At 50.5% G+C, this 24,085-nt stretch overlaps 11 protein-coding genes across 11 annotated transcripts; 5 read left to right on the top strand and 6 right to left on the bottom strand.

Moving 5' to 3' along the window:
• Positions 1–1,294: 1,294 nt before the first annotated feature.
• PFICI_01974 (uncharacterized protein) lies at positions 1,295–2,417 on the top strand (the record flags this gene model as incomplete). The annotated part of the gene is made up of 2 exons (XM_007830555.1): positions 1,295–1,491; positions 1,544–2,417. 2 exons carry the CDS (start codon positions 1,295–1,297, stop codon positions 2,415–2,417), a joined length of 1,071 nt encoding a protein of 356 aa, XP_007828746.1.
• Positions 2,418–2,511: 94 nt separating this feature from the next.
• On the bottom strand, positions 2,512–4,120 carry PFICI_01973 (uncharacterized protein; the record flags this gene model as incomplete). The annotated part of the gene is made up of 3 exons (XM_007830554.1): positions 2,512–3,045; positions 3,096–3,210; positions 3,264–4,120. The coding sequence occupies 3 exons, from the start codon at positions 4,118–4,120 to the stop codon at positions 2,512–2,514; spliced, it is 1,506 nt and encodes a 501-aa protein (XP_007828745.1).
• Positions 4,121–4,703: 583 nt separating this feature from the next.
• PFICI_01972 (Phenylacrylic acid decarboxylase) lies at positions 4,704–5,294 on the top strand (the record flags this gene model as incomplete). The annotated part of the gene is made up of 1 exon (XM_007830553.1): positions 4,704–5,294. The coding sequence occupies one exon, from the start codon at positions 4,704–4,706 to the stop codon at positions 5,292–5,294; it is 591 nt and encodes a 196-aa protein (XP_007828744.1).
• A 413-nt stretch (positions 5,295–5,707) lies between these two features.
• On the top strand, positions 5,708–7,896 carry PFICI_01971 (uncharacterized protein; the record flags this gene model as incomplete). The annotated part of the gene is made up of 3 exons (XM_007830552.1): positions 5,708–6,575; positions 6,630–6,861; positions 6,912–7,896. The coding sequence occupies 3 exons, from the start codon at positions 5,708–5,710 to the stop codon at positions 7,894–7,896; spliced, it is 2,085 nt and encodes a 694-aa protein (XP_007828743.1).
• A 505-nt stretch (positions 7,897–8,401) lies between these two features.
• Positions 8,402–9,391, bottom strand: PFICI_01970 (uncharacterized protein; the record flags this gene model as incomplete). Its single annotated transcript, XM_007830551.1, has 2 exons — positions 8,402–9,254; positions 9,309–9,391. 2 exons carry the CDS (start codon positions 9,389–9,391, stop codon positions 8,402–8,404), a joined length of 936 nt encoding a protein of 311 aa, XP_007828742.1.
• Positions 9,392–10,151: 760 nt separating this feature from the next.
• PFICI_01969 (uncharacterized protein) lies at positions 10,152–11,686 on the top strand (the record flags this gene model as incomplete). Its single annotated transcript, XM_007830550.1, has 4 exons — positions 10,152–10,194; positions 10,244–10,303; positions 10,359–10,970; positions 11,025–11,686. 4 exons carry the CDS (start codon positions 10,152–10,154, stop codon positions 11,684–11,686), a joined length of 1,377 nt encoding a protein of 458 aa, XP_007828741.1.
• Positions 11,687–12,127: 441 nt separating this feature from the next.
• PFICI_01968 (uncharacterized protein) lies at positions 12,128–14,322 on the bottom strand (the record flags this gene model as incomplete). Its single annotated transcript, XM_007830549.1, has 4 exons — positions 12,128–13,150; positions 13,277–13,512; positions 13,577–13,833; positions 13,886–14,322. 4 exons carry the CDS (start codon positions 14,320–14,322, stop codon positions 12,128–12,130), a joined length of 1,953 nt encoding a protein of 650 aa, XP_007828740.1.
• A 440-nt stretch (positions 14,323–14,762) lies between these two features.
• PFICI_01967 (uncharacterized protein) lies at positions 14,763–16,016 on the bottom strand (the record flags this gene model as incomplete). The annotated part of the gene is made up of 2 exons (XM_007830548.1): positions 14,763–15,794; positions 15,918–16,016. The coding sequence occupies 2 exons, from the start codon at positions 16,014–16,016 to the stop codon at positions 14,763–14,765; spliced, it is 1,131 nt and encodes a 376-aa protein (XP_007828739.1).
• Positions 16,017–16,824: 808 nt separating this feature from the next.
• On the bottom strand, positions 16,825–18,794 carry PFICI_01966 (uncharacterized protein; the record flags this gene model as incomplete). The annotated part of the gene is made up of 5 exons (XM_007830547.1): positions 16,825–16,851; positions 16,913–17,124; positions 17,179–17,440; positions 17,499–18,682; positions 18,767–18,794. 5 exons carry the CDS (start codon positions 18,792–18,794, stop codon positions 16,825–16,827), a joined length of 1,713 nt encoding a protein of 570 aa, XP_007828738.1.
• Positions 18,795–19,355: 561 nt separating this feature from the next.
• PFICI_01965 (uncharacterized protein) lies at positions 19,356–20,694 on the top strand (the record flags this gene model as incomplete). Its single annotated transcript, XM_007830546.1, has 2 exons — positions 19,356–19,474; positions 19,563–20,694. 2 exons carry the CDS (start codon positions 19,356–19,358, stop codon positions 20,692–20,694), a joined length of 1,251 nt encoding a protein of 416 aa, XP_007828737.1.
• A 249-nt stretch (positions 20,695–20,943) lies between these two features.
• Positions 20,944–23,449, bottom strand: PFICI_01964 (uncharacterized protein; the record flags this gene model as incomplete). Its single annotated transcript, XM_007830545.1, has 6 exons — positions 20,944–21,831; positions 21,884–21,947; positions 22,000–22,317; positions 22,368–22,682; positions 22,734–23,070; positions 23,155–23,449. 6 exons carry the CDS (start codon positions 23,447–23,449, stop codon positions 20,944–20,946), a joined length of 2,217 nt encoding a protein of 738 aa, XP_007828736.1.
• Between the last annotated feature and the right edge of the window lie 636 nt (positions 23,450–24,085).

The raw sequence follows: 24,085 nt of genomic DNA, 5'->3' as shown, positions 1-24,085 counted from the left end.
AGAGATAGCTCCATTTCACCAGGCGTTTGGTTATGAGATAGCTCCATTTCACCAGGCGTTTGGTTATGAGGTAACCTGGGTGAGAGCGATGCCATGACTATAAAATTTGAATGGAATCATTCAAGTGTGTTGCTTTGGATCATATTCAACCTTGCAGATGTGTCTGTAAACGTGAAATGTCCTTCTTTTCACCATCATTCCCAGCTCTTAATAAAGCATCAACGCACAAGGCTGCATCCCACCAAAGGCTGTGCCCCTGCACCTCACGGTTTGCTGTCATCTTCGTATGAAGAAGTATTGTGCCACCCCCACGATAGGGGTCTGATTGGTCAGACACCATGAGCGTACAGCAGTAGCTCCGCTGTGCCACGCGACATCCCGCCAACCTTGCTCATGCGATCGGCAAAATAATTCTTTTCCAACCCATTCAAGCCTTTTCGGTCTGATCTCTTGCGTTTCAAATTTACAAGCTTTGATGTACCGCCACAACGAATGCGCCTGATAGGCAAATTGTTCGAGTATCTGCTTCCACCATTGACTTGTTGGCATCTCGGCAGCTTTGATGAGCTTTCACTATTCAGCACGTGGTATAAATACAGAGTATAGTAGACGAGTAGCTGCAGTCAGCTTTAATGCGGACAAAAAGACACACATGCACCATGACGTGACACAAAGGGCACCACAGAGAGCCGGGGCTTACACGGACCGATGTAACTCTCTAAACAAATATGATTTCAATTTCTATTCCCTCGTGATACTACTCAATCAATGTATCATGCAATGAATCTCATTCCTAGCCAAGTTACGACTCGAGTCAGTTTAATTGATCATACCAGTATATGCACTCTGATTCTAGCATTGGTACACCCCACAAATGGTTAAATTACAGCTAGAATGCATCGTGGTAGTTCAGTCCAAGCAAGATCCCGGTTCTTAAAATAGAATATTAAAGGAAGCGGAGACATGAGTGCAATATGATCACCTAGTGCGAAAAGCTTTGGCATTTTTCCAAGCATCATTGGTGCAAAATGCAACACCAATTATGAGAATTTCGGCGACTAGTATAGTAGCAAACGGGCTAAGGTGTGGAGGCCGAGGTTCAACGACTGTAGCGGCGGCCACTAAAGGGGGCCCGGCGATGTTCCGTCGGCAGAATTGCGTGCATAGCGCCCGTTGCGGTGCAATTGTCTTGCCGAACATCTAGAATAAAGAAAGCTCAAAATCATATTTCGATATCCTATTGAGAGTATGTTTGTCAGTTTTCGACCTTGCCAAGGTGCCGCTCAATTGCAAAATGGATGGCCTTCCCGAGTCAATGGAGGCGATTGCCCTGTTCGAATATGGACAACCATCAAGTTACCAAAAGACCAGTCTCAAGACTCCCTCTATTAACCAGCCAAATGAGGTTTTAATCAAGGTTCATGCCACATCCATTAATCCTATAGACGTAAAGATGGCATCAGGCATGGCAAAAAGAATACAACTGGCAGCGTAAGGGATCGAAAACTCAACCATCAACATACCGGCCTGACACCAGTTCCAGGTTTCCTTACAAGCTCGGATTCGATGTCGCGGGCACCATTGTCGCCGTTGGGTCGACAGTAAAGACGTTGAAAGTCGGTGACGAGGTCTACTCTCGAGTTCCAAACACCTACAGAGGCACTGTCGCAGAATACGCGCTATCGACCGAAGAGGCCACGGCCGTCAAGCCTCCCAGTCTTAGCTTTGAGGATGCGGCGAGTATCCCGTTGGCAGGGCTCACTGCATTGCAGTGTATGGAATACGCAAATGAGCACCTACCTGGTGGGCTAGAGGGCAAAACAGTCTTTATACCGGCTGGCCTAAGCGGAACCGGGAGCTTTGCCGTGCAACTTGCGCGCAACGTGTTCAAGGCCGCAAGAGTTGTCACGACCGTCTCCACAAAAAAGATTTCCAAGGCTCAGGGGTTTCTCGGCCCAGACGTGGAGCTGATAGACTACACAAAAGAGGACGTGGCGAAGCGTGTAGGATCCGAGACTGTCGATTACTTTTTCGACACCATGGGTGACACGACAACCCATCTTCCCATCATGAAACAAGGTGGTGTTATTGTCAGCATATCGACCATTCCGGCTGGGACCAAGATGAAGGGCCACGCGCCAGACATGCCCTTTCTTGCAGAGAAACTCTTAAATTGCGCAGACAAGTTTTACACTTGGCGCTGCAACTTTGCCGGGGTTCACTACACTTATTTGTTCATGAAACCTTCAGCAGATGGCTTGAATCAGTATTCACGCTATGTGCAAGATGGCCAGGTGAAACCCCTCGTGGGAAAGGTGGCAAGCTTGCAAGATTTGGATGCAATCCGGAGCGGATGCCAAGAAATATTTGATGGAAAGGGAGGTTTAGGAAAATTTGTCATAACAATGAGTCAATAAAAATAAGTCAAATTCTAATTCTGCTTTGGGCTTCTACCGCTCATGAATCTATGTCTATACCCAACCTTCTATATCTATTTTCACATTTTCTATTTCAAGAAGAGAATCCGTACGTGTTCCACTTCTCAAGAACCTTATTTTGAATCTCCGCAGGGAAGGAGTTCTTAAGATCAGCAGCCTCCCAGTTCTTTCCCGTGGTGTACTCAACAGGCAGCAGCGCATCCGAAACAACCTTGCCGCCCCGGTTGAACGGACCGTTGCCGTGCGACATGTACGGGATCAGGGGGAAACCAGCCACATCCTCGAAAAAGACCTCGTCAGTGCCAGGGCGGCAGCGCGTGCAGAAGGCCCAGATGACATCCTTAAAGTCGTAGATATCAATGTCCTCGCCGACCAACACCAAGCGGTGGATCGTGTAGCCGACCTTGTGGCGGAAGACCGCGTCGCCGACCTGCTGGCAGAGCTCCTGTCTGCTCAACTTGGAGGCACGCAGTGCTTCCGTGTCCACCTTGAGGGCAACCCAGGTGACTTGCGACTCAAAGGGCGAGAATGCCTCCTTGATTGGGAGACCCTTGGACTTGCAGAGGAATCCAATCTCGGCGGCCGCGAGAGGGCCAATCATGGTGTGCTGTGATCAGTTAGCTTTTGAGCATTTGCGTTGTCTTTAGCTGGGCTTACCGTTTCGTCAGTCAGTCTCCCGCAGTTGGAGACTGGCATGATGGCATCTTTGCGGTGTGTGATGAGCTCGACGTTGTACTTGGGACCACTGTGAGTGTCTCCCGGGAACACATAACTTGGATGAATGTTAGCCCTAGCTGTTTTCTTGACTCGGAGCATGGAACTTACCCGTGCATCTCTCCAAAAGGTCCTTCTGGGACAGTCTCCGTGATAGAGCAGGTTCCCTCAAACACAATCTCAGCGTTGGCTGGCACATACAAGCCGTTGGTGTCGCATTTGACAACCTCCAAGGGTGCGCCGACGAGCGAGCCAATGTACTCGGCTTCCGAGAGACCATCGGGGAGTGGCATGCTGGCCGCCATGATGGCAGCTGGGGGAACACCAAAACACAGCGCCCAAGGCATGTCTTTTCCCTCCTTCTTCCACATCTGGTGGATCTGCCAGATATGCTGGGGCTCAATGACCAGTCCTGCAAGCTCATTCTTTCCGTGCACCATGGCGCGGGCAATGGACCAGTTGGTCCACTTTCCATCGGGCGACTGAACAACGTGCATTCCAAAAGTCTGGATGTACTTGCCTCCGTCGTCCTTGTGCAGCATGGGCGATGGGAGCTTGTTGAGGTCAAACTGGTCCTTTGTGAGTCGGAACTCCTTGCACGGGCCGGTCTCGACAGCAACAGGAGGGATGGGCGTGGCCGCCTTGGCAGTAATCATCTTGTCCAGGATATCCTTCAGAGAGGCGGTGGGCTCAAGTCCGAGATGCCGGGCCATTCTTCCGTATCTCTGCTTGGGGTTGGGTCTGAGTGAGTTGGGAGCGCCGAGGATTCGCCACAGTCCATTCTCGTCTTGACCCTTCAAGTTGTTGAATAGAGGGGCTTTTTCGTTGTTTTCGACTACTTTGCGAATAATGGCGCCGACTTCGAGATTTGGGTCGCATTCTTCATTGATCTCGACCAAGTCCCCATCGTCCTTGAGGCTTTGGACAAAGGCCCTAAAATCCATAGAGGGGTTTGCTAAGGCGGACATTATTGATATCGATCTTTGTTTTCTTGTATCGTAGCTTTGTGTTGGGTCTTGATGTGTGTATGTCTTCTTGGCATAGAAATACCCCTGGGATAAACGAGCGTCTGTCTTCATATATATCTACGACTGAAACCCGATTATACCCTCATCCGGAGCCGGGGTCCACTTATTCGTGCAATGGCTCCGAAGCCACCGAGTCCTCCGAGGCACCCGAGCTCTCCGTTCTGAGGGTCTCGGACTTCCCGCCCTGATGTTTGTAGGACTTCGCGCAGCGAGAGAGGATCCATCAGTGGCACTTGGGGCTCACTGGTGCCAATGCAGGCGAACTATCAGTGTGGATCGCCTTGCTGCACATGTTGCCATCCGAACGTCTCCGACTCCGAGACAATATGTCATTGAACCCAAACTATCTCGCGAAAATGAATAAATATCCAAGACTTGTATCCTTCATCTTGATTATTGGACCATTATCTTATCCACAAAGAGTTCTTTGCAATTCACTACACACTACAAACAAGATTGACCATTACAAAAGAAAACTTTCAAAGCTCGAGAACTTCAACACCTTCAGAAAACATACACCATCATGGCAAGATCACCAGAGAGGAAAAGAATTATTGTCGCCATTACCGGCGCTACAGGCGCTCAAATCGGCATTCAAATCTTGAAGACACTTCGGGGTCTCAATGTGGAAACACACCTCATCATCAGCAAGTGGGCGGGGGAGACCATCAAATACGAGACAGACTACACCACAGCAACGGTGCGCGCGCTGGCAGACTATTCATACAATGCGCACGACTTGGCGGCGCCCATCTCGAGCGGCTCCTACAAGGTGGACGGCATGATTATTGCCCCCTGCTCAGTCAAGACGCTGGCTGCCATCAATGCTGGCATTTGCGACGACTTGATCACGCGGGCCGCCGACGTGTGTCTCAAGGAGCGGAGGAGGGTTGTGCTGTCTGTCAGAGAAACTCCCCTCAGCGAAATCCATCTCAGAAATATGCTCGACGTTTCGAGGGCGGGTGCTATTATTGCACCACCCGTCATGGCGCTATACACGCGCCCTTCTTCAATTGAAGATGTGATTACTCAGATGGTCGGCCGGTTACTCGATTTATTCGATTTGGATGCCCGGAACTTTGAAAGATGGGAAGGAATGCAGAAGGAAGTGTAATGCTATTTTTGAGTTTGTTAATGATACCCAATAAAATGAATATGCTCGTGTGTGAAGCTACCTAGTAGCCAGTGATGGGTGACATTCAAGTGTGAGACGGGATGCTACTGGTATGTCATTCGTACAATGTCTGAATTTGGACGACGATCTAATTGCTTCATAGGTCGGACTTTGCTTCACCACTATTCCATATCCCGTTCCAACTACCGATCTTTAGGTGTTCTGGGAGACTATGCCAACATTCTCCCGTGTCGCGCGACTCAGTAACCTCTAAAGGGGCCCCACCACGATAGCGTCGACGCCAGTTTTGCTGGCGCCACTATCGCGCCCTTATATCTCGCTGCTCTCCTACTCTCGGTCTCGTTCGGATTACTCGGGAATGTATTCTCAATGACCTGATGATGCAGAATCCGATGAGCTCTCCATCACCAGCGACACCTCGGACTGGCGATGCCACACCAATCCCCCCTGGCAGTTTGAAGGATGTGCTCCGGAGACGGCAGCAAGGCCGCAACTCAAGATCGTGTCTTCCTTGCAGGGAGAGGAAAGTAAAGTGCGATCATGAATTGCCTTGTGGGACTTGCACCAAGCGCGGCCATGCGGATCTATGTTCTTATCCGAGCAGCGAGCAGTCAAATGGAACGAGCAGAACCTCAAACAGTGCGCGATGGTCCAGATCACGGCGGTCCACTCCGATCGCTGAGACTTTTGACAATGGATTGCTCTCTTCGGCGAATGGCACTCTGCAAGTTACCAACGGCATCGGATCACTCGGTTCAGCGTCAGATGAAGTTGGTCGATCAGCTGCGACTGCATCGCCAACTGGAAATCCCGGGCCAGGAGACTTGGGAAATGCTTCCGTTAGTTCACCAATTAGAGAACAACTGAGTTCTTCTCGGAGCGATAATCCTCAGCGAAGTGCTTATGAAAACGGAGTCCGACCTCTTCTGGGCTTAGAGACAGACAATGAGGACTCGCCATCGCTCCCCCGTGTAAACACCAAGATTTTATATGAATCACTGCCTGGTAATCAAGACATGATTAGGCTGTTCGAGACACATCGCTTGCGATGCCATCCCTTCCATATTATTACTTACAATATTGAAGAGCTGCAAACAAAGCTCAGTAAGCTGATAGTCAGCCGGAACAATTCGACCAATCTTCCAAATACTCAAGCACAAGACCTTCGATGGATTTGCCTTTTACATGCAATTTTCGCTGCAGGAGCACAAGCTTCAGATTTACCACTGGAGCAGCAGACAAGTCTATCTGATCGCCACAGTAAGTAATCGAGATGAATGCAATCTATAATCATGAAAGACTAATATCATTCAGCACAACATGCCTTTGATTGTTTGAATGCTTCTAACTTTCTTGAGTATCCGTTCAAGGAAGCTTTACAGGCCCTCCTGCTGCTGGGTTACGTGCTTCAGAACAATATGCGACCGCAGGCTGCTTGGATATTACAAGGCAGTGCCATTCGTCTAGCTTCGACCCTTGGCATTCAGAGATCTGATAATCAGGCGAGGCGAATGCGCGTCCCTCCCGGTGAAGCAAAGTCATTACGGTACGTAGACCTCGGTTCTGTAAAATCTACGGTGCTAACTATATGAATAGTCTCGCAGTTGTCTGGCAAGACGCTCTACTTTCACTCGCATTCGACCGGGCACCTGCTTCATACGAGTTCGACTTTGACGAGGACTTGATACCTCTAACGTCGACTCCGTTGACCGGGACCATAACCTATCGCCAGGGCATGAATTGGATCAGTCACCTGAGCCTTCGATACCTACCACTTCGAGACAGGCGAAAATCTCCACCATCAATCGATCCATCCTTGGTGTGGCAAGACCTAGAGATGATCGAGGCCAACATTCTTCCCCACCTGGGTGACATTCGACAATGCAGCACCATTCGCGAGATTCAAGAATACTACTTGTTCCGGTTGCACCGCAACTTCTTTGCAGCGACGGTATGTCGGAGCCTAGTATCGCCCAGTTACGCCTCGACTATCGCGCCAGAGCTGCGGTCCTTTGTAGTATCCCGCGTCCAAAACGCGTTGAGGCAAAGCGCACAGGCATACTTGGATATACGCAGCCTATCAGTCTACGCAATGCGCTCGTGGGCCTTTATCCATAGTGGCCTGGCTTCCGTCTTGCTTCTCAGTCTTATACCTGACACGAGATGCGACACGGAAACGAGAAGACTGCAGGATGAGTTTATACAAGAGCTATCTGATAATGGAAAGACGAGCGCGAACGCGAATGATGCATCAGTCAACTTTCTTTCTGCTACTCTGAAAAAGGCACTCAAAGCTCTTGTAGATCTCCGGCGTCTAGCTGAGCAAGAAAATACTCGCCCTGTGACGAGACAAAGACCAACCAATGCCGACGTTTCCGTCACCCAACCTCAGGTCAATGATGGACTCGCACCGGCAGATGCGCCCATGGAAGGCGGTGATATTATGCAAGCACCCGAGTATATATCCCTCCCACTCCAATTTCGCGTCGCTTCTAGCATTAACAGCTTCATTCAGCATTTGGTCTTCGGCCGACTGGGGCTTCCCCACGGATTACGATATGTCACCACTCGAGGCATTTGACTATATCATGTCTGATGGCTTCAATGCCGGACCAGGTTTCAATCTTTCCATGTGAATCAAAGCCATTGCTTTCGAGGAGAACTCTCAATACCAATGAAAAAAAACACCAGATTTGTGTTTAAAAGCGCCGTCATTTCGCTTATGAACCATCTGAGTCGCAGCAAGGGGGCTGCGGCATTCCATACAGAAAGGCAATGAATGATAGCCCCAACAGCAGCTGTTTTGTCGCGAAATGTCGTGATCACACATGGCAATGTTCTCAACATAGGTACCTACATGAATACAATAGACATGAAACCAGTTGCTAACAATTATGTGGTATAGCTCCAAGTAGCTGTAGCTCTGGTGCAAGGTTGCATGCATACTGCATGTCATGCGGCAGGGGCATTGCTGTCGGCTATCAAACAAAAGCCAAGGCCGCTTTTTCTGCGAAATCTCCAACAACCTACGTATATCCATGACATCGACTCCAACCTAGGTTATTTTATAGATTTTACATCATTTACTACAACTTTGGCTTCCCCGGAGTCTTTGGCCGCAGCCGTACCAGCGCTTCTTGGGATGCAGAAAGTATCAAGCGGCCACTCTTCATATCCCACATGCGCTGAGAGACCATAACCCGCCCGTCGGCGCCCCACGTCGTATCACGCTCGATAACGATCCACTCGTCCACGCGGGCCTGGGGATCATGGAACGAGACATTGTGCGTCAGGCTGGTGCCCAGAGTTATGTTCTTCATTCCCTTGCCGACCGCCATGGGGTTCGCCGCCAGGGCCGCCCCAAAGGCGAACTCGTCCGACGCGTACGCGAGCGCCGCCAGGTGCAGCGCGTGGCTGTCGCCCGATAGGGGCGGCGCGCGGACAAAGCCCCAGAGCCGAAACGACGACGGGTCTTCCGACATGTCCATCCTCAGGGGCCGCCAGTCAAAGGGAAAGTCGGCGGCCTCGAGCTTGTTGATGTTGACGGACTTGTCCAGCATCGACGTCTGCATCATCTTCATTGCGCTCGGGTCGACGTCATCCGGGCCCTCGCCGTCCAGGTCGGGCTTGGGTGTTCCGTACCTCAATACGTTGCCGCTAGGTCTCGCTGCGTTCTGGAAGGAGACCACGGCGATGAATACACAGTTTTGAGGGGCTTCTTGGTATGCGCGCACAGTACGTGTCGCATAGGCACGCCCATCTGCGGTTTTGTCGACTTCATACTTGATATCCTTGCCAGGACTCGCCGGGGCCAGGAAGGACGACTGCAACGAGTACGGTTTGAAGGTGTTGGCTACCGTTGCCGTCGCGGCCGAGACGGATTGCGCAATCAGGAGGCCACCAAGAACTGATCGCGCATTTGCGTGAGAGGCCAAAGGCCTGGACAGTTGTGAGAACGTATCACCTCTGTATGGATTGGGCTTTCCTCCTTACTTTGCATTTGTGAATGTTGGAACACCAGTCTCCGGCACTTGCATCACGGCAACGATCCCTTCGATGAGAGCTGGTGCTGGCATTGTGACTGGTGCAGATTCACCATGCGTACTTTGTTGACAAGATGTAATAGCACTTTGAGCAGTCGTCTGAATAGGAACCACGCATCCAAGTCAAAAGCGTCATTAGCAAGTCTTCATGACAAATACAGCATCCGACATCTTCATTAGTCGAAGAAACTTGAGAAATGTAGACTTCTGGCTGTCAGCCCCCTCCCCTGTCATGTCGACCCTTGCCATAACGCCATAGAGTGGGTTCGCCGGTTGGTACTCTGGAGTCTGTGGAGTCACTGTACTAAATAAAGTATACAGTGAAGGCGCTGGCTTGGCTGGGGCACTCTTCGTCTTTCAACCTCTCAATAGTCACAATCACTGTGCCGCAAAGGAAGCCCTTCTCTCGACATCCCCGTCTCCTTTTCCTTTTCTTAATTACTCAATCACTCTCTTGGCAATTTTTATGATTAAAGCGGAGGACTTCGTCTTTCGATACCAGGACTGTTGTAATACTTTGATTCTGATTGGTACCTGAAGGCTTAAGCTAGGTCTTTACAGAACTGCGCCATGGACTTGCTTGGAGTTGTGCTTGTCGGCGCAAAATACCTTGCCTTGATATTGGTCCCTTACGTGCGGTCCCCGATTCCAACACGGCAAAGTAGAATATTGACAATTTTTCTAGGTCCTGCTCGTACTTGGTTATCGAGTATTCTTTCATCCCCTGAGTAAATATCCTGGCCCAATAATTGCAAAATGGACAAATGCATACCCGGGGTTCTACGCTGTTCTTATGCGTCTTCACTTGCGCACATATCTTGATATGAAGAAATACGGTATGGCCTAATGTGTCAAATCTTATTTACGTTGCTAACTTGATGGTAGGCCCTGTGTTGCGCCACGGCCCAAACAAGCTGATATTCAACTCGGCTGAAGCTCTCCAAGGTGATCAAACCCGATCCTCTACTTAGGCGTTCCCCGCGCTGACTCGAATCTGAAGACATATACAACAATGAAAAGGTTGGCAAATCCCGCATCTACAATTTGACGGTGATTTCTGGCAAGCCCAGCATTTTCAATGTATTGGACAAGAGCCAGCACAGGATCAAGCGAAAGCTCATTGGGCAGGCCGTTTCAGACAAAGCGATGCGTGCTTTTGAGCCGACCATGGCAGAACAGGTCGACATCTTCATAGGCCAGCTCACAGAGTGCTCCGAGAAGGAAGTACACACAAACATGACGGAGCGTTTCAAGTGCCTAGGCATGGACACTGTCGGTCTCTTGGCCTTTGGGTTTCCCTTGAACATGCAGACGGACCCAACCTATCGATTTGTCATACGCGGGCTCAATGTCGGAGGGTACCAGAACCACTGCTTCATGCAATATCCGATGCTCAAGAAGCTGGGGCTTCACAAGATCTTGGTTCTTCTTGGCAAGAAGCAGAGGCAGAAGTACTTGGCCATGCTGCAGCTGATGATTGGAAGCCGCCTCGCAGAGGAACCGCATGCCAAGAATGATCTTTATTCTTCTGTCTTTGAACATCTCGACAATACAGCTGATGGGATTGCTACCAGCCAGCTATGGTCTGAAGCCTTGTTTCTGTTTCCAGCGGGTACGATTCCCTTTTCTTCACCTAAGACATAAGGCCTAATCCAGTATTGTCCAGGTGGCGATACAACGGCAACCGCTCTTAGCGCACTCTTTTTCTACCTTTCGCGGCACTCTGATGTGTATAGCAAACTGGCCCACGAAATCCGCAGTACCTTTAGCAGTGCCTCGGAAATCCGCGGGGGCTCGAAGCTCGCCGGTTGCAAGTATCTGCGTGCCTCTATTGACGAAGCCCTTCGCATGTCACCGTCCGTCAGTGGGACGCTCTGGCGGGAGCTGTCCAACAACCAGAAGGATACCGAACCATTCATCGTTGATGGGCATGTCATTCCTCCCGGGACGCAGGTCGGTGTGAGTACCTACTGCCTTCACCACAACGAAAAGTACTTTCCCCAGCCGTTTGAGTTCAGTCCCGAACGTTGGCTCGTCGAGGACGAGGCCGCTCTCAGGCTCATGAATTCGGCCTTTTGCCCATTCTCCATCGGCGCCCGTGCGTGTGCGGGCAAAGCCATGGCATACCTGGAGATGAGCCTCGTAGTGGCCAAGACTCTCTACAAGTTCGACTTTGACGCACCGCCAGGCGATCTGGGCAGAGTTGGTGCAGGTGTGGCGGGGAGGAGGGATGGTCGGGACAAGACGGACGAGTTTCAATTGTACGATATCTTTGCTGCCATGCACGACGGACCCAACTTGATATTCCGCCCTCGGGCAAATATCTAGGCGCCTGGATAGGCAGTGACCAACGCAGGATGGCGAGGGAGCAGAAATAGCAGAAAGCCTGGATCCATCCTGAGACAATATCCAATCTGCGGGCTTCGGATTGATATGGCATTGAGACTCACCAAAGCAAGAGGGGCAGAGGATCGGGGCTGCTCCGCCGAGCGCAACATTTGCTGCATGAACGAAGTACCTCGAGAAGAATTACGTTAGCGTGAAGAGTAACCTCTTCCTGTATCGTGGATACATATCCACAATCATAGACTATTTTGACTATGATCTATGTAGATAGAATGTTATTTGCTATGTCAACTACCATCCTGACGCGCGTGTTCATTTGCTTATTTTTCCTGAGTCTCACTCCTCCCACGAAATTCATCTTTGAGTACTCCGTAATTATTGGCCTATATTAACAATTCAGCTCTAGTCATCATTTCGTTGACATCATCCTGTATCTGAGTCCGAAGTCTCAGAGCTCTCGCAAGCATCGTAGTATCCGACCCAGACACGCTTAAGATACGTAGGAGCAGAGTCTACCCAAGCCCCCGGCATTTGAGGATGTTGTAGTTGCTCTTCGACCATACTCCAAAACTCTCCTGATAGTCTCTCTGGCATCAGGTCCCATTCTAGAACCCAGTCTTCCGGCTTCGGACCGTATTTGAATCCAGACAGCTGCATCCACTGATCCCATGGGTACCACCTTTCCCTCAATATTCTGTTCTTGCGAAACACTTTCATTTCATGTTTCCCATACCGACTCAGATCTATGCCGCAACTGTAGAGATCTTCTAACCAGTTCAGCATTACCCTTTCGATGTCCTCCTGCAGACGTTGAGGGCCCTCATTATCATCATCATAATAATAATAATATGGAGCCGGAATAAGGACGCCAAAGAATGGCGTGCTAAATGGGTAGCCATTGACACCACGCATATGGAGCGGTAGAGCATGAGGGTGCTGCTCAAAATGAACGTTGGCCTCTGATCTTATCATTTCATGGACCAAGGTCGTGAGTCTCGGATCAACATTGGGGCGGTACTTCTTCCAGTGGTACCCGAACGCGATAAGATTCAAAGGGCCAATTCCACTTTTCTCAAGGGCCTGGATCTGTTCAGTTGTCACAGTACCTCCATTGAATAGTAAAAACCGAAGTACGTCATCTCCATAATCCCACTGGACTTTGCCGTAGTCCAATCGTTCGCAGATATTGAGACCATTATGGTTTGGGGAATACACTGGCTGGAAGAACTCGAATTCCTCGACACATCTCGACATGTGATTATCTTTATTGTCGCCTTTTATTCCTTGTCGCGAACCAGGTCTCCAAGGGTTTAAATCGTCAATATCTTCGTATGCGCCGACAGAAGTCAAAAGGCGATCAAGTTCTGGCCAATTTGGAAGGTTTTCCTCTTCGTAGGTGATTCCTTCAATTGCATAGTGGGCAGGAGTCTCAGAGCCATAGAACCACTGTAAAGTTATATCAGCTCCCCACTGTAGCAATTGCTGTGCCATCCCAACATGACCAAAAAGACAAGCATACTGAGTGGATAAATTAGCTTCACTGCCAGAGAGCAAAAGGCAATGCGTACTCACATGGAGAAGACTCCAGCCATCTTTATCAATGTCATATATCGATGCCCTGCCGCTTCTGATGAGCCAGCCCAAGGCTTGCGTGTCACCATTCCGGACGTGATCAAAGACTTGATCGCCGTCGGGTCGAACGCAGTACGGCTTGAGATTCATCTGCCATCCGGAGGTTGAGTGAGTAATCCGTAGATCCCATGCTCGTTGGGATAACCAGGAGGGCGCTTCGAATCGGGTCATCCATCCTAAAATACTGTCAGCATGAACTCATGTCCTCGAACAAAAGCGTGGAAAGAAGTATGCCGGTACCGAAAAGTGTATTCCCATCCTCTTTACCACGACCCCATCCGACGTTGCCAAAAGCGGTACGCCAATGAGCAATGTGCAAAAAGCTGGTACGTGTTTCAGGTTGTTGAAATTTTACGATAGATGTGCTCCCATCTTCCTGTGATTGGATGCCCTTATCATCGTTTTCGCGAGGTGACTCGACCGAAACGTTTGATTCAAGCAATGAAGTGGACTCGAGTCGACGGAATATAATTTCGGGCTGAGATCTTGTGAGGGCACTGTCATTCATCTATCAGTAGGGGAATCGCGACTTCATATCAGAGTGCGTACACTAGGTAGGTCTGCTGCGCCAAGGTAAGGAGTCGGACTGCAGCCTGCATCCGATCTTGAAGCTTTTTCAGCGTATCCTTTTCGAGAATTACTCGAACTTTGGCTTTTCCTCTCTTTGATCTCCTGGCTGCCTGGAGGTTGACTGAAAGATGCCGCACCAGGTCTTCAAGATCCGTCACAGCCTTGCGGCAGTAGGCCAGTGCTAAATTCGAGGCTCTATCATTTGGGATAGGGGTTCCTGTATTGTTATAGTCGTCCTCGATGACTGTCAATATGGGCTCCAGGACCTCGATCTCAGTCATGAGATTGCGAATTGTGTCGGGGACATCTTGGATCTCGTCCCAAAGCTTCTTGAGCGTGAGCACGGCGCCGGCGACCTTGCCTGCTGTCTCTACGATTGCAATGCTACTTGCAACGAGCCCAACAAGCTCGGCCATTGTGATTGCTGTCGCAGACTTTTCTCATTGATCCTGGAAAATGGTTTTGAAAGGAAGGAAACAGAATCTTTTTCTGTTGGGATCTCAATCATGGGATTGTGTATAAGGCTGACAGGCACAGCCTGGGAGGGGTGTCTCCCTCCAATACTTGCATGAAGAGCGTGGCAGTGCCCGAGTGGCTGTGACTCGCAGGTGACATCTCTCCATTCGTCTTCAGCTCAATGTTCAGACTGCTGCGCAATTTTGCATGCATCAGTGGCTTTCAAATTGATATCTGTATTTGCTATAGCCCAATCAAATGAAACTTCTATGCCACTTCTAAAAGCACTATTCTATGCGTCGGAGGTATGCCAATGCATTTTCACACATTAATTAGTGGATTACTTGTACTGTTGTCTATTCATTTCAGTGTCAAACCGAGACTGGCGGATGGTATAGTATTATAGTTTAGCAGCTAGACTGGTCTTTTTCTTCTTGTTCTTCTTCTCCTTCTCAACCAATTGCCAGGCGAATTCGGCAAGCGGGCCCAATGATTCCGCGTGCTTGCGCGCTTGTTCACTGCTGGCCTGTTTGGTAGCAACGCGCGCGGCTATGCCCTGGCAAATGGCAGCAAGACGGAAAATGCTGAAAGCCATTCCCCAATTGATCTCAGACCGGGGATCCCACCCAGCTGTTTCGGCATACCATGCCATGATGGTCTCCGGGTCCGGTAGGCCTGGGGTTGCGCCGGGTTGGAAAGCATCAGACGTGGCGTACTTTTTGTCCCCCGGCATGACAGCCGTGTAGAAAGGGTTCATGATATTAGCCAGATCGCTGAGCGGGTGGCCGACAGTTGACATTTCCCAGTCAAGTATGCCAATGACAATGGGTTTCGTCTTGTGGAACACAATATTGTCAATCTTGTAATCACCGTGGATCAAACTCGACCGGTCGGTTGGCTGCTGCGACGCATCCGAGAAGAATGACATGAACTCGTCAAAGTGAGGCAGCTGCCCTACAGGTTTCCCCGTATCAGCATCGACGGCAGACGCTTGCGCTGCGCAGATGGTCTTCCAAGTAGCTAATTGCCGATCATAAAAACCATTGGAACGCCCGTAGCTAGCCAAACCGACAGCCTGTTGATCGACACGGTGCAGGCGCGCAAGTGTCTCTACAGCAGCGCGCCAAAGAGCGGAGCGCTCGGCCGGCGACGAGACGTCGGGCATGGCCGGATCCTCAATGATGCGACCATCGAGGAATGACATGATGTAAAAGGGTGTACCAATGACGGCCGGATCCTCGCAAAGGCAGTAGGCGCGCGGTACGGGCACATCGGTGGCGCCGGCGCCGAGGGCTGCAATGATGCGGTGCTCGCGCTCGACCTTGTGCGCTGCCTTGGAGAGCAGCTTTCCCGGCGGCTTCTTTCGCAGCACATATCGCGTACCCGAGGGCGATGTAAGTTGATATGTCGGATTGGACTGCCCAAAGCCAAACTGTAGTAACGCCAAGGATTAGCCATCTTGTCTTTCTTCCCCTTCGTTGGTCCTGCGCATTGCGCCTCTCGAGCAGGAAGAGCGCGTGGTCGTATTAAGGTGTACATAGACGGCACGACATACCTGCTTTACGTCCAGTGGCGTTTCGATCTCAGGTACATGCTTCTGAATATACCGCTCGAGCGACTTGACGTCGATAGGATGCCTCACACGGCCAGCCATGGTTGTTGTGTCGTGAGATGGTCTTCTCGTTCGTCGCAAGAAGGACAAGCTATATTCGCGTTGCTGGGTGCTGGATGCCCACTACTGAATCACATAAACACAATAGTCAAGCCAAATCAAGATCACAATAAAGACAAAAAGGTCCCCCAAGAGCCCATCGTTGACCGAGACGAAAAAGGCTATGCAAGGGGGAGACTGAGTAAAGTAATGGACAAACGGTGGGCAGAAACAAGAGTGAGATCTCGCGTAAACTGCCGAGGTAAGTATTAGGAGCTCCAGGTCTTATCACTCCGCTAAACAGCGGGCGGTTATCAGTAACCGTCGGCCCCGGAACTGGAGACTGGACCCCTTCCCTTTGCGGGGGAGGGGGTAAATCTGCGCTAAACGTTGCCGCGGATTTGCATCGAGGTTGCATAGGGAGTTTATATGGAAACTTGAGCCAGGGCACTGGTGATATACAGTACTCTTACATACCTAAACTTGGTTGCCAATTTCCACCAGTTCAATGGTAAAAGGAGCGCATAGGCAAGACTCACGGGCAGTTGCAAGTAGCCTGAACATATTGTTTCATCACCTGGCATTTGCCAAAAGTACAAGTTTTAATTCTTTTCGCTACACCGTACAGAGAGATGTCTTCTTCAGCCATCAACTAGATTAAGTTTGACGGCCATCGACGTTCGTTGCGAGCCATTGTCTTCGTCCTTGCATAATTCACCAATATAGTAGTTTCTGCTCGAGTGGGCGCCTTTTGATGGTAGCTAATTACAAACAGAAACGCCCGACTGCCTCACTTGTCGCTCTTCTGGTCTTACCAAGCACCGACTTCAAAGTTCTCCTATAGCAGAATATGTCAGAGAGTGATCAATAACGACTGGAACAGTAGAAAAATAACGAACCTCGGGGAAATAGGTGGTGACCACAGTCCTGTCAGCAAATTTGCGGCCAGCCAGTGCATTCAGGGCTTTCTTGGCTGATTCATTGGTATCAAACTTGACAAAAATCTTGCCGACTCCAGCAGATTGCCTGCTGCCACCGCTGGGTCGGGGGACCTTCAATGCTTCCACTTTTCCAAACTTGGAGCACTCGTCTTGAACATCCTCGCAAATTTCTGTGTCTCGTTAGTCGTCATGTCACGGTAGCCAAGCTGATCATGTGCACTTACCCTCGTAATCATCATTGTCCATGAGCTCCTCCGCTGTGACCATGTTGAGCAGTTGTAGCACTCTGCCTTCCTCTTGGTCCGTGGATGTGGTGCCAGCAAGCATAGACATGGCATTGACACCCATTTCGACGCCAGCCACCTGCGTAATTCCTATACTAGCCTTCTTGACCTTCAGACTCTTGTCGCCGATGGCCATACCATGAAGTCCTTGCACAGCGATGTCTGTAGTACCGGGGTCTACATATTCACAGAAAGCAATACCCTGCGACAATCATGTCAGTTGTAAGATCCGCATAGGGGCTTCATCTGGAGTAACTTACTCGTGATTCTTCTGTGCCGGCATCCTTGACCAGGACGAACGCCTTAAGCTCTCCGAAAGAAGTCAGCAGCTCCATAACCTGATCCTCAGTAAGGTATGGCGGGATATTCGTGACGCTAATCTTGTTAGGTGTGTCAACGACTACCCGGGACACTACACCAGGTTCGTAGCCGGTGTCATCTACCACGGCTGGCACAATGTAGTCCTTGGGGCGTTGGATCTTGAGACCGTGGCCGCTTCCATTGGCAACACCGTTGCCCATTGCATCGTCGGGCTCCATGGAAATGCCATCCAGCGCCAAGGCGACGGTGGCTTCTGAGGCATGTCGGAACTCGAGAACAGCAAATGTATGGTCGCGCGAGATCTGGCACAAAATGCAGGGATCAGTGCTCTCAATGACGTTGAGACCATTGAGCTGCAGATTGAAGAAGCTGATGACACTTTCTTCAGTAGCATTCGAAGGGATGTTGTAGGCGAGAAGACGCTTCGACTGGCGACTGTTCGAGGGCTTCAGAGCGGCATTGTTCACAGCACCTCCAGGCTGGTTCATAAAAGCCTGGAGCTTGCTGGGATCCATCGGCTGCTGTCGGGGTGCACCTGGAAGCGGGAACATGCCGGACAGTTTGGCCTGTTCAGCCGTGACGTTTTCGTATCCAGGAGGCTTGATGTCCCATTGTGTCATGCGGCGCTTGCGGTCAAGAACGGAAACGATATTGGTCAAGTCGGGGGTAGGCTCTCGCTTCTTAGGGGGGGTTGCGCTTCGGCCACGGCGGTTTTGCGCGAAAAGGTCCTCGTCTCTATCCCGTCCTCTGTCGTGGCCACGTCTATCACCGCCGCCTCGTCTGTCGTCGAAAAGGTCGCGATCGCGTCGTGGAGGTCGGCCGCCATCATCCCGGCGATGATCTCTTCGGCCACCTCGATCCCGGTCGCGGTCCCGATCTCCCCTCCAGTCTCGGTCTCGGCCGCCACCGCCGCCGCCGCCGCCACCGCCTCCATATCTGTCCTCGCGTTCGCGGTCTCTATGGCTGCGGCTCGAGGCATATGAGTCTTGCTCACCGTCGCGGTGCGAGCGTCTAGGTGATCGGGATCGTCGACGGTCTCTTCTGTCGCCACGGTCGCCGCGATCGCCTCGGTCGCGCCTGTCATCTCTCGAGGAGTAATCGCGAGATGAGCCATGGCGGCCATCTGGAAATGTGGAATTGATGGTTAGCTTGGGTTGCAGTTACTGGAGCCAAGACGAGCATCTTCAAGGGAAAATGGCAAGTATACCTCGTGACGAATACCCGTCGCCGTTCATTGTGATATGGAAGCAATTGAGCTTGGGATCCTCAAGCTTCTCCAACTTCCAATGGCGACGTTGATGGCGATGTTGATAGTTGCAGTGCGACGAACTTTATTAAGAATCGCGAAAGCTGCGAATGTGGATCTGCAAGGTGAACAGACGAGGCTGGAAGGCGTCGAAATTTTGGCTGCGCGAGAGTCGCGGAAGCGCCCAGACCAGAAGAGTCAAGGCAGCTTAGGGAGTGCCTAACCTCACTGACACTTAGCTGCTGTCCACTAACGGAGCACGGCAACGCGCTAGGGGACCTTGTCCGAGTGGCCCACTTGCCTCTTTGGGTGCGAAATTCAAGGTACCTGTGCCCGTCTTGACTCTTTTGCCTCTCAATTTGATAGAGAGAGAAAAGTCTTTGGCCACTCCATACTTCGAAACCCAGCCTTTCATTTGCTGCTCAGTCTATTTTCATATTTGGTAAACACATTCCTTGAACACAAACTCTACTAATTAGCACCTCGCGAGCGGTTTTTAACGTAAAAGCTCGCGGACAGAAGTCCTTGGCCTCTCTTTTTGCCATCAGAAATGCCTTCACTACGTGTTTCCGAGTGGCGAAAGTTGCCCCTGAGCCTCACAGAACTATGCATCGACACAACATTGCGATGTGGTCAATCATTTCGCTGGAAAAAGACTGATGACGAGTGGTACGTCTGAATGATTTGTTGGTTCAGATAATTACTACTTCAAAAGAAGTTCAATGATAAGCATGAAGAGTGACTAAATCAATCATAGGCATATGGTCCTACATGGACGTTTACTATCTTTAAAACAAGATGATACATATTTGCACTATAAAGCAACATGGCCAAGCAAGACTTCTCCAGGCAGCGAGAAACCCTCAGTCCCTGTGAAAGAAGAGTCACCACCCCCTCTAGACAGTCTAGCAGACGACACAGAGGATCTCATTAGACACTACTTCAGCTTAAAACACGACGCCGGCGCACTGTATGAGCAATGGTCCCAAAATGACGCCAACTTCCGGCGCAAAGCCCCTCGTTTCACGGGGATACGCATCCTGAGCCAAGACGCTTGGGAAGCGCTCATAGGCTTCATCTGTAGCAGCAACAACAACATTTCGCGCATCTCACAAATGGTTCACAAGCTGTGTCTGCACTACGGACCGTCCGTCGCCCGGATTGGCGGTGGCAGCGCGGACGACGGTGAGCTGCTCCATGATTTTCCCGATGCCGCGGCCCTGGCTGGCGCCGGCGTCGAGGCCCACCTGCGCCAGCTCGGCTTTGGGTACCGCGCGCGGTATATCGCCGAGACGGCGCGGATCGTGGCGCAGGACAAGCCGCCCGAGTGGCTCGAGACTCTGACGAACCCCGAGAGCCCGGGCTGGGGCGCTGCGGAGCGCTACGGAACCAAGCTCGATCGCGTCTCGTACCGCGAGGCCCACGACGAGTTGTTGACCTTGTCGGGCGTTGGGCCCAAGGTGGCCGACTGTGTGTGTCTCATGGGCCTGGGCTGGGGCGAGGCCGTGCCCGTCGACACGCACGTCTGGCAGATTGCGCAGCGGGACTACAAGCTTGGCGGTAAGGTCAAGTCCAAGACTTTCTCAAAGGCCATGTACGATACCGTTGGCGACCACTTTCGGGGAATCTGGGGTAGTCAAGCTGGCTGGGCGCAGTCAGTATTGTTCACGGCGAACCTCAAGTCTTTCTCGGACCGATCGGCCGTGAAACCAGAGGTGGAAGGCATCAAGATTGAGGTCGAGGAGAAGCTTGTTCTCGAGGAGGCAAAACCAAAGACGAAGCGGAAACGTGCGGTGTTGACCGAAACCGTCAAGCTTGAAGAGGTTTCTGTCAAGATCGAGGATAATGATACCAAGAGAAGAAGGACACGCTCGTCGACGAGAAAATGAGACGTATAAATGCACAAATATGAAATGACATAATGATCATAAGAGGCCTACAGTATGCTATGCCATTTGCTGTCGAATGTGGAGTTCACTTGAAAAACAAATTCTATTGTGCTGTCATGTACGCTACTGTCAATTTTGCTTGACGCTTTTTTGCCCGCGAGGGTATGATCTGCTCCAAATAAACAACCCATATAATCCTTGATATCAGCCTAGCAAGTTGATACCGAGTCTAACGACCAACATTCACACTTAATCCTCAAGAATTTCTGAGCCATTCAAGTCTTGAGGTGGGCCAAGCTCTGCCTCGTCCTCTTCCTCATCGAGTGACTTCTCATCAGCGTCATCGCCGCAAAACTTGGACAACATCCTCTCGATCCTGCCGACCGAGTCTTCTAGGGCCTCGAGCCTGTTGGATACGCCGATATCCTTACCCGCATCGATATCGGCCAGGATATGGCGCACCTGCTCGGTCAAATCTGAGCCGTAAGGGGCGATTGAATCTCGTCTGGCCGGCGGTCGCCCTACGCGCTGATTCTTATCTCCCTCTTCCGTGGCATCGGATCGACCACGTTTGATGGCTTCTTGAGCAGTAGTGCTGTGCTGCCTCACGAATTGCCGCCGGATCATATGACGGGTCAAGTCGTCGTCAACCGCAATGTCCTCGGTGAGTGATTCAGGAGGTACTATCTCGAACACTGTCTGGAGATCGCCATGGGTTGTGATCCTCCAATCTTCCCAGAACCATGTCTTCTTCCGAGCAGGAGATGGTTCAGAGGTGTCTGGGTGGAAGAGCCGCCGTTCAGCTGCTGCGATGAGTAGAAGGACAGGTAGGTTGATGAAGCGAACAGATGCTACATGAATTTTGTGAAACCATCGTGGACTAACGATGAACTTCATGGGCAGCAAGACAAACACTGCAAGGATATTGAATGGCGGCTGATAGGCAAAAATGGCATCAGCTTTTACACCTTCAAGCGTCTGCACTGCTCTGCGGAACTGAATCTCGGATGTTGCATTGGCCACGATCGTGCTGAAAGTGTTACTCAGCATCGATACGAGGATCGTCAAGAAAAGTGTATTGCCCAAGAACGCAAACGTGATCATCAAAATCGGGCCGAGAAGCCAGTGAAAGTCGTTCTGGATTCATTGTCAATACTTGTGTTAGGAGGTCAATCAAACTTTGACTTACGGATTGCGATACACCAGTACCGTCAAGACCAAACCATATCCACAACATCCATTTGCTGATAGTACTTGGAAATATTAGCTCAGACTTCAACGACCTAGTTGCCTCACTGGACTTACAGGAAGTCATGGCGACCTTCAGCTAGCCATACCATGGACAGCAGGAACCCGCCGAAACACCAAGCAGCCAGTACGGTGAGTAGCGTAAAGTCGGCCATCATAGAACGCAAGGACAGGAAGACGAGGTTGTCCGAAAGGAGATTGAATGCCAGTCGTGGGACAAGCACTGGCGCTCCAATGGCAAGTACATCTAGTGCTTGTTGTCCTGGCCCAATGTCGTTGTTGACCCATCCGTGTAGCCTTAGGATTAGATATGCCCAGTAAACCATGGCAAACATTACGTCCAGGAATGACCATAAGTTCTGTGTATATACGTTCCTTTTGCAGGCATATTAGTCACATATCTGCAATAGTGAAGAAGACCTTACCATCCGTGTTCGAGGATTGTGGCAAATTGATCCAGAACCCAACCAAAAGCATATATCGAAAATGCCATTTCCAGAAAACTGTACCGCTCCGGGTCTCGCTCCGCCATGAATGCCAAGTAAAGGCAAAGCAGAGTGATGAACTGCATAATCTCCAAGAGATTTCTGGTGCGCGGCACAATCAGGCGATATTGATTCAGCAAAGGTGCTTCACGTGGTTCATATAGCGAGATTGGCTTCTGTTTATACCGGTCGGGTATCAAATCCAGAAAAGTGGATGGAGTATAGACGATATGACCAGTGTAGATGGCATCAATACTAGAGCAAGGTCAACATGAACTCTTGCAAGTCCCGGTGTGTGATACTTACACCTTTTGGCAGTGGGTTGAGCTAAGAAAGTATTTGCTTTCACTGATGATAGCCACTTCGAGAGCTGGCAAAGTTCGGTGAAAATCCCATTTAGTGGCCAAAGATTCCTCGTTCCGGACCCCATCCGGAGCATTCTGAAAGGGGGTGAAGCCGGCGACGAGAATATGTGCCAATACAAGAAGTCCCTGGTCGCCTTCATTGTCTTCTCCGAAGCGCCTCAGAATACGGGTCGCAACGACCTCACAAAGCATTGCTCTCGTAAAGTTGACATTTTGCCTGTTGTTTAAATGTGCTTGTTCGTATAAGAATTGAGCACGGTTGACAAGTAGGCAGTAGACTTGTTTTGTTGTCAGCGATGAGCTTTGATTTGGCATTGGCAGCTAGTCAAGAGAAAGGTGGTGATTCGGAAATGGATACCTACCGATTGAGATATCATCCAGCTCGTACAACTTGTCAACTAGGGGACGAACGACTGAGATGTTCAGTCGGAGGTCCCGTAGTTGCTCAAATGTCAGGTAGTCCTCCACGATGGATATAACATCTCTCCGTATCCTGTGGATGTTTGTATAAACTGGGAGATGTGCATGGGAATTTGGTATGCAGCTGAAGAAGTCTCCGCCATCCAGAGAATGAGCAAAACGTGCTCGCTCAAGCAGTGGACGTCGCTCAGGTTCCTGGACTCGGACGTGCCTCGATCTGGATGACCGGCTGCTCATCTTATCATGCCGACGCGCAAGTGGCGGTAATGAGACGCGCTGCCGAGGCCGATGTCAAGGTGACGGCAAGAAGAAACCACGGATGTTGTGATTCGCAGCAAAGATTCAGGTGGCTTCTTCCCGCATCAGTTCACCCGTCCGACCTAATGTAGGATGTTTTGAAACCAGAACATGTGAATAATGAAAAAGTCCGCCACGGGGTAAAGATATGAGGAATGTTGAGACATGTAGGTGCAAACTATCGTGGTGGGGTCATTCAGTTCTGGAAGACCACACAGCCAGCATGAAACGGGTCCGCTAAAGCAGAAAGCTCCAAACTTCCATAATGTGTGATCTACAACTAAACCAAAGACAACAAGCACTTTGCGGCAACACCGATATGCCGAGAATGAATATGATATCGAAAGAAATGTGAACGATTAGTCTCTAAAGGAGACTGAATTCGTATCCGGACTTTCTAGAGCTTCTAGACCAAGAATATGAAAATCGAAAGGCGACGAATCGCGGTCATTATGCTTGCCAGGCATTCTGAAGAGATCTGACGTCAAAAAGCTGCCAAGAGATCCTGGACACCAGGTTATGCATTCCTATTGGGGCAGAGCCAGGCCCAGCGCAGAGGTGCATAACGCACATGAA

The sequence above is a fragment of the Pestalotiopsis fici genome (genome assembly GCF_000516985.1).
Source record: "Pestalotiopsis fici W106-1 unplaced genomic scaffold PFICI_Scf_1, whole genome shotgun sequence".
In the NCBI taxonomy this organism is placed as follows: domain Eukaryota; kingdom Fungi; phylum Ascomycota; class Sordariomycetes; order Amphisphaeriales; family Sporocadaceae; genus Pestalotiopsis; species Pestalotiopsis fici.
This window is presented reverse-complemented; position numbering and strand designations above follow the sequence as displayed.